General features: G+C 44.2%; 1 protein-coding gene across 1 annotated transcript in view; it reads left to right on the plus strand.

Moving 5' to 3' along the window:
- The window catches only part of cacna1ia (calcium voltage-gated channel subunit alpha1 Ia), an 80,658-nt gene extending 72,797 nt beyond the window's left edge, over nt 1-7,861 (plus strand). Inside the window, exons 31-35 of the mRNA XM_035523523.1 lie at nt 3,253-3,399; nt 4,891-5,025; nt 5,759-5,906; nt 6,089-6,324; nt 6,567-7,861. Of these exons, the coding sequence (XP_035379416.1) occupies nt 3,253-3,399; nt 4,891-5,025; nt 5,759-5,906; nt 6,089-6,324; nt 6,567-7,202 (1,302 nt within the window). The 3' untranslated portion in view covers nt 7,203-7,861. The remainder of the gene's footprint in view (nt 1-3,252; nt 3,400-4,890; nt 5,026-5,758; nt 5,907-6,088; nt 6,325-6,566) is intronic.
- The last annotated feature ends 1,129 nt before the right edge of the window (nt 7,862-8,990 follow it).

Consider the following 8,990-nt stretch of genomic DNA (forward strand, 5'->3'; position numbering starts at 1 on the left):
CCGCCGGTTGCCGGTAGACACCAACAAGGAGGGGCTATACCGTGACACTAATGTTGGCTCAATGTGTCCTCCAGACTTTTTTTTTTTTAATATAGCTCTCTAATGCTAATTTTTTTTTTTTTTTCCAAGATATGCATAAATTCCATTTCATTAACATAGATCTTAAGGAGATCAAGCTTCTTCCATGCTGTGTTTGCATGGGATAAAGGCTGCACTGATTTAATCTGTTCCCCACAGACCTATCTCCACATCATTACTGCTCATCATCAACACAATGGAATATAACACTGCTGTCAAGGTGAGAGAGAGAGAGAGAGAGAGAGAGAGAGAGAGAGAGAGAGAGAGAGATAGATAGATAGATAGATAGATAGATAGATAGATAGATAGATAGATAGATAGATAGATGGATGGATAAAATGAGAGAGGCCCAGCGAGAGAGAGAGACTGAGAGAGAAACAGAAGTGGGGGGGGGGCTTGCATCACTATCGAGCGTGTGTGCGAATCTAAAAGGAGCCATCAATCTTCCCCACAACCTCAGTATTTGCAACTCTCTCTTGCTGAAAGAAGAGCAGGAAGCAGGGGAAACGAGGGAGACAAGAGGCCTCGTTAAGGGAGCGCTCGTTAAGAGAGTCGACACCCACTTGCTTAGAGTAGCGGACACCTGTGGATTATGCCACCTGTACCCTCAGAGCAAGCTCACCTACTCCCCATCTGCCCCGCCACCTGTGTGTACTGCACTTCCACTGTGTCAGGGAGCGAGAAGCATGTTGTGGATACTGGAGGTTTTCTAGAACAGCTGTTACAAGGCCAAACACTCAGGGATTGGAATCTTGGAGCGTGATGTGTTGGATGAGGGCATGTACGTAATTCTGAAGGGCTTTAGCTCTTTAGCCAAAAGCAGTACAAACCTTAAATGTACTGCTTGTCTATTTCAGTTCAACGCTCAATAAGTATACAATTGAAGGCTCTGCAGAACAAAACATATTAACAAAGGTTTACAAAAGTTTTGCTTTTTTTGCTTCATATTTTAATTTGAACAAACATAAAGCCATCAGACAATACATTTATCATAAATGCATTTTTTGTAATAGTTGTAGTAGTAGTAGTAGTAGTAGTAGTAGTAGTAGTGGTAGTAGTAGTCTGGTCTTGTTTTAACATGTGCAACATTCAACTAAGCATCTAACCCTCAGCAAATGCAGAAGCATAACTGTAACACAAGGTGGTCTGAGTGCCGTAGGGCGAGGGAGAGGACGCACAGGCTCCAATGACGGGGATGAATATTTATTAACATTTAAAGATAATGGCACTCACACATGTTACAAACAAAGAACATGCAACGATTAACATTAAACGAACACGATAAACACGTACACATCTAACAACGACGAGTATAACATTTAACATCACCGTCAACAACAACACGTTACGTCAACAATGACCAACAACGCTGCACACCCTGACGTAGGTTTAAATACACATAGACAAATAAGGTGCAGGCGTGGCCACAGAAAGTCCTCCCACTGCACATGGCTGGCCAAACCACGTGTCTCGCGGGAGGCGAGCGTTCCGTGACAATAACATTACATTTTTGGTTGTTTCTAGTTCTATGCATTTGCATAAATTTACTATGCATGCCATCTGGTCTGATCATATTATGTCATGCTTAAAATACTCTTTTGCATCTAATTATTAGTATAAAGGAATCCTAAGCAATCTGCCATGGTCCCTTAATGAGGGGACGTTGATGCAATAAGCACAGTTACTTGGGGAAATAAAGATTGCCATTAAATAACACTAAATTGCAAGTTAAATCAATCTTTAAATTGTAAGCAGCTAATTATCCAGCCTTTTTAATTCAGGACACTTGTCAGGTGTTTGTGTTAGGTTTAACACTCACCATTATGGATAATTAGCAAGTTTTCTTTTTTAATGATTGTTTTATATTATTTTAATTAAAGTATAATATCTGTGACCCATGATGTCTAAATAAGTAAATGCATTCTTCCTGTAAATGGATGTGTTCTGGAGGAGTCTTGGGTTCAGTGCTCTGTAAGGACCTCTTAGATGTTTATTTCCACATCTCCATCTCCTGGTCAGTATAGGACAGTATAGGTGTGGACACAGTGTGCTGTGTGAAGTCATAAGCCTGAGCATGCTCTGCTTCGCACTGCTGACGAGTCATGCAGTAGCAAAATATTTACGTTTGATCTGAATGCCCTAGTTGTTTAACTGACTGACTGATTGATACATTGAGTTAGAAACGAGTCCAAGTTATTAAAAATGACCTTGTAATTATTCTGTGGGGAGATGAGTATTTGTTAAAGCGTTTAAGTTTGTATCAGAGTAATATACGGCTGTTTTTTCAAGTAGAAAGTCCTGCCAAAGTCAAAGCAGTCCTGCCAAAGAAACTCATATTTCAATACCACTTAAAAATGAGATGACCCTTACAGGACAGTCTATGAATGATTTTATGAGTGCTTTAAAATCAGTTTATTAATTATTATTAATTAGGTCATAAACTCTTTAATCATCAGTAAGCATTTGGTCAGAAATGAACATCCAGTCCATCCTGTAAATGGTAATATTTTATGAACAACTGTCTGATGAAGCTTGTGGGTATAATGCTGACTAAAGAAGAAGGCACTGAGTAAGCAAGCTAAGTAGCCAATAAAATCAGAGATTTAACAATACAGATGATTGTGGGCTCAATGTTTGGCATAGAACAGGTCACTAGTTCCCATTTTTATTTATTTATTATAACTGCTTTAATAATGATTTTTAAACTAATAAATATAAATAACCATACCCATTACCAATCAGTAATAAACTCATTAATTCATTCATAAACCCTTTTTAGGGATAGTTTTGTTGCAAAGTCGTATCTAATTCAGGCTGTGTGTGCACGCTCGTGTGCGTGTGTGTATGCATGCGAGCGCGTGTATGTGTTTGTGTGTCCTGTGTGAATATGTTGGTATAAATAATTTGCATGAGATGCAACCATGCATGCTGCTATTATCAACTTTTAAATGTGTTTAGAAGGAATTCAGAGTGCAGTTGCACACAGCACTGCGCATTTCACGATGCCATAGAGCAGTCTGCTTTGAATCTGCTGCTTTCCTGTGTGCCCCTGCACTGCATTCAGTACGAGCTTACAGGGTCTGACTGAGCATGCAGCCTCGGTCCCCTCACGCCTCACACCGCTGCAGGGTGCCATGGTGGTTAACTCTGGAGTAATGTGTGCTTGCGTCCCAGGAGAGCGTGTGGCTGGACAGTGTATCCTTGCTCATTAAGGATTCTTTTGAGGGGGAGATGCTGTTGATTGACAACCTCTCAGGCTCTGTCTTCCTCCACTACTCCTCCCCGCCACTGTGCAAAGACTGCAAGCGACACCCGCCGGAGGTATGTCCCCAGTCCCCGGCGCGCCACGCACCAAGCCTGCGCAAGGCATTCACAGGGTTCATACCATTGTTAAATCATGTCTTTTTGTTTTTATTTTTTATTTCTTTTACTTCTTAAGAGTGTTTTTTTTTTTTTTGCCTGTTACTCCAATACACTACACATCATTGTATACTAGCGGGAATACCTTGACCTACATTACTGTTCAACACTGTAAGCACTTTGGCCCCATGAATGCAAGTCACTAAAATTCTGCTTAATTGTTCTTCATAGTTTCTGAGCTTGTAGTTTTGGCTTGAAGTAGTATTTGAATATTATTGTTAGTTTGCTGTTTAGAGAGTATATCAGGGCTGACCTGAATGCAGCACTAATTTCAGCTTGTCATATGCACACAAATAAAGTTTATACACACAGTGATAAAAAAAGACTATTGGAAAAGCATCTTACAGATAAAAAATACTGTATTGTACATTATATGCACTGAGTTATCACTTTATTAGCTACACATACTCTATAATTACATAATAAACTGCTATTCATTTTATTGTTAGTTGTACATTGCAATCCACCACCCTGCTACCATTTTTGCTCAAGTTATAGAGTACATCAGTAACCTGTAGATACAGCTAAAGAGTTGGTGTACAGAATAAACTTGTCACTCTGTGTATAACAGCATCATATCTATTATAAAAGCATACTGATGCTTAGTAAGACTGAATCTACATGTATGTATTCAATGACATGCACACAATGAGTCCCAGCTGTGTCCATCATCAAGACAGACAGGACAGAGACGGGTTGGAAAGGAGGTCATTAATGCAGTAACCTCCTCACCTATCACTCCTTCTTTCAGCTTGTCTGCAGACCATGTCAACCCATCAATCTCCCCTCTCTCATCTCCATCTGCTCCCTATCCAGCTCTGATTTATGGAGTCTTGCTCCCTCTTCTCTCTCTCCCTCTCTCTCCCTCTCTGTCTTTCTTTCACCTCTCTCTCCTTCTCTCTCATTACTCATGTTTTTGAGACAGACTCTTGTTTTCACTCTCTTGTTCTGGGACACAGGCCACACCCAGACCAGGGAACTCACAGCTCTCACGATTCCCGTTCAGGATTTTAAACCACGAAGACCCTGTCAGGACTCTCTGCAGCCGACAGATTTGTTGTTTGTCACGTCGACAAAAAAAGAGGCCAGCAGTGGAGCCAGAAAGGCTGCATGCACAAAATGTTCCCTAGCAACAACTTAACCTTTACTAGCTCCCTTATGAATCCAAGTTATTTCTGTGCTGGGTGGGGCTGTGTTTCAGCAAGTCCTGACCAAGGTTGGGCTTTTTTGTTGTTGTTGTTGTTGTTGTTGTTGTTGTTGTTGTTGTTTTGGTGTGTTGGTTTGTCTTGTTTTTTTATAGCGCCACAACAGCTGCCAGGACAGGGAATGGGTTGTAGAGATGGAAGCAGTTCGGATTTGTGGGTTTGTTTTAATTTTCGCTTGTCTGGACAGGAGATCCACATGGCTGAGCTGGAGCAGGTGTCCCTGCACTCGGAGCAGCTCTCGGACAAGTCCTCTTCGGCACTGCCGGATGACCTCAGCCTGGATGAGCAGAGCATGTACCATCTGGTGGTAAAGGAGGCCAAGGTGAGATTTGGGCACAAGCAGCCGACATCATTTCCCAAATATTACTACTGAACCCGTCCCGGTGATATGGTAAGATAATTGGTTTACCTCAGTTTATACCCCTTAAACTATTCTGAATCCCTGTGCTGGAGAGAGGCTTTTATGAATGTTCTTACTGCTGCACTACACAGTGCATAATCTGTCCCGATAAGAGGCTTGGCATGTACCAGGAGTTACCTGCTGCTGGTTTTTTTTCACTTCCATAATCTCTTCTGGCTCTCTCATTGTCCGTTTTTAATGAGACCTACGTGGCCAAAATGGCCATGACCCAGCCTAATTAAACCCAAGAAATGAAGCGAATAAATCCAGCAGACCCAGAGGGGACTCCTGATTCACTGGCTTTACTGCTGTGCTTCTTTACTCACGCCTTACACACACGATGTGAGGACTGAGAGCGCATGGGACAGAGTAAATTTACCTTTGCCATGTTCATCCATATTGACTTGATCCATTTGTGTCACTTTTTTAAATTACAAAAAGAAGAGCTGTGGGAAGTTCACTAACAGGAACTAACGTAGTAGCTGTTTAGTAGCAGACCACCTTCTGTGGTCCCAGCATCCAAGAGCATCGTTAGACGCTGCTGGTGCTCGACGGCAGCCAGGATGAGCCACTTTTGCTCAGCTGTGACATGGGAAGAAATCGTAGCTTGTGCTAATGTCAACAGCCTTGTGCTGGTTTCTCTCTCACGGCACAGGAGGAGAGGAGTCACGGAGAGTCGTCGGAGGAGGAGGCACGGCGACTCTCACGGGGCCACAGCACAAGGGCGGAGGAGAAGCCGCCGGGGGCGGAGGACGGAACCTGGAGGAGCCTGCGTCCCCACGTGCCAGTCCGACACAGCACAGGTGACTTACCTTGAGGAAATTTGGGGGGGTTAGGACCCACGTCAAGTGGGCTGACTAGCTAGGTTCATGGTGGGGAAAAAAAGATAGGGCGAAGCAGATGGGCTTTGATGGAAGCTGTATCAAATGAGAGTGAGGAGCACAGTGGGTGGGGTTGAGGCATGCCTTTCTTTTGTCTTCCTCAGGCGGGGCGCCTTGTAGCAGCAGCAAAGGCGGAGATGGAGGAGCGGGTCAGGGTGTAGGTGACCCCCAGGCTCATTACCCCCTCCCTGCGGAGTTCTTCCACCCAGTGACTGCAGCCCTGCCGGCCCCCCCCAGACCTCGGCTGGGGCGCAAGCCCCGACACTTCCGGATGACCTCCCCTGCATCATGGGCCTCCTTACGCTCCCCTGGGATCAACAACCAACTGCTCACTGCACAGGTAGGGCATGTGCTGGCACCAAGCAAAGCCCTTTGAAAAGCTTCCTAATGGTCTATTGTAAAGGACTGTCCAAGTGCTATACAAGTAAATATTGAATCAAATATTGAATTGTTGTAGGTTAGACTTAATTAAGGATGACCTCTATAGGTGGCTGTGGACTGGAGGGAATTTGTGGTACTGTTCTATACTTATAGCTCACAACCCCCATCTTTTGCTGTTTCTCTGGGTCTGCATCTCCTCAGTATGCGTCTCACAGTGATTCGTCCCTGGCCACGGGCAGCTCGGAGGGGAGCCTCCAAACCACCATGGAGGAAGGGCTCAGCTTTAGCGTCTCGCCTCCACAAAACCCTGTGTTCCCCCCAGAGCAGTGGGAGCTGCTCTCCAGGTCCAACAGCCCTTCCACACAGACACTGAGACCGGCTCCCCCAGTTGCCTTCGGCCTCTATGCCACCAGGGGGCACCAGCGCAGGCAGAGCGGTTATGGGGATAGTGGCAGCCCCGGAGACATACGGCAAGGCTCTGTAGACCCATCGGACGAGGAGGCGGCACTGCGGCGATGTGGCTCTGGCCAGGCCTGCAACAGTGAGCAGTTGTCAGAGACATTGAGTAGTCTCTCCCTAACATCTCTACTTTTGCCCAGCACTCTGGTGCCCCCGGTGGTGAAGAAGTGCAACAGCACAGGCAGTCTGGAGCAAGGGGTCGGTGCAGTCTACAGAAAAGAGGGGAAACAACTTTTCGCGACAGGCCCCCAGGGCTACCTTACTCCTCCATGGGCGGAGGGGAGGGGAGGGGCTTCAGGAGAACATTTGGAAGCTTCGGGATTTGAAGGAGAAAGTACAATCCAAGTCACAGTGGCGCGCTCCCGGAAAAACAGATGAAACAGTCTCTTTTTGTCATTCCACTCTAAGGCCCACCACTCTACCTCTCTGTGTTTTTTTTCCTTGGGTTTTTTTGGACACGTGTTGTTTCATGCCAACTTTTCCCAACACAAAAAAGAAAACAAAACAAATCGTGATCTCACTCTGACTCTCTTCATTTGTGGCCTGTTCCCACTTTGTATTTGCTCATGGGAGTGGCGGTTCTTGCCTGAACCTGTGAGCTGTGGATGGGCGGAGCCAGAGCTGAGAGAGGGGGCGCTCGTGCCTTTGGAGCAATGGCGTCACCAGATGACACACTTTGAACAACTACCAACGTATCCTGACAGCAGAGTCAAATCAGGGAGCGCAAATGCAAGAGTTGTAGCAGTCGCATAAGGATTTAGCAATCTTCGCTGTTTTATTGGATTAAATGAGATATAAAATTAAATATTAAAACCCCCCCAAAAAACAAAATAGGTAGTTCAACTTAACAAAGGGACTGCACATAAGAACATTTACTTCTTGTAGAAAGGGCATGCCAATTTGTGAAAGGGTGCAGTATCTCTGCTACTTTTAGATACATTGTGCATACAAAGGAAATTAAGGAAGTTACTGTGTGCTTGCATGCGTCCATGCGTATGCCTGTATTCCAGTGTCCGTGTGTTTGTATGCGCATGTGGTGCGTGTATGCGCGGGGGGGTGGGGGGGTGGGTGTTGAAGCCCAGCTCGGTCAGACGACACAGAATGCTGCTGAGGGGAGCAGGATGGAGGGGGAGGAAGGCGTGAAAAGCAGGGAGTCCACACCGAAGGAGGACCAAATGGAGAAATGTGTAACTGCCTGCCGCAAAACAAACAAACAAACAAACAAACAAACAAACAAATAAACAAAAAAGAAAAAGATAAAAAAGGGGGGGAATCATCTGCATGAAGGCATCTTTATCAGATAAGATGATATTTTAAACACATGGAACTGTGTGAAGATGTTAGTGCCGGATGACAATAGTATGCTTTTTATTCAGATATTTTTTTATAAATTGAAGCATTAATGTTGTTTGGTTGGAGGTGTAGGAAACTGGGGAGTACATTTGTCATGGTTGCCTTGCCCTTCTGCTGTCCCTACTGTTTCTCTGTCTGGTATGAAGCTGCTTCCTGCAAGTGACTTCCAATTTTATAACTTTGGTAAGGGGAGGGGCTTTTGTATGTGGTTTCAAAAAAAACCACCAAAAAAATGGACAGAAAAAAAGAAATGAAGTGGATTTTTAAAATGTGGATCAAAGTTGCTCTGGGATTTTGGAGGTATCATCAAGAAAAGAAGTACAACTAGAGGACATGTGACCCCACAGCAGGAAGCAGTGGTCTCTTCTCTCTCTTCTGAAGGCCTTCAGGATGCATCTGGTCAGAAAGAAGACATTGATAATGTTTGCAGAGCTTTAATTTGAGTGTCATACACCATAATGAGGTTTATTAGATTTGCAACAGCTCCAATTATTTAAACATTACCATTCTTTGGCATGGTTTCTGGACTGCAGTAGGATGCTTCTTGTTATTATTCCTTGAATTTTACTAATTGCACTCAATCACTCTATACGCCATCTTTAGCTAGCTTAGATTGACCAGCCACTCGATACATGTACAAATGGAGCATCTTTTAAACCTATAAGTATGGCACTCAAAATATTCAAGACAAAATGGTGTTTTAGCTTAGTCTACAGTAGTGTTTAGTGTCCCTGATGTGTTTTGTTTTATAGAATTCAGGAGATTCTCAAAATTTGGCTTAACCTGTTAATGAACTTCATTTGATCGGTAGTA

Source organism: Electrophorus electricus, chromosome 1 (genome assembly GCF_013358815.1).
Source record: "Electrophorus electricus isolate fEleEle1 chromosome 1, fEleEle1.pri, whole genome shotgun sequence".
In the NCBI taxonomy this organism is placed as follows: domain Eukaryota; kingdom Metazoa; phylum Chordata; class Actinopteri; order Gymnotiformes; family Gymnotidae; genus Electrophorus; species Electrophorus electricus.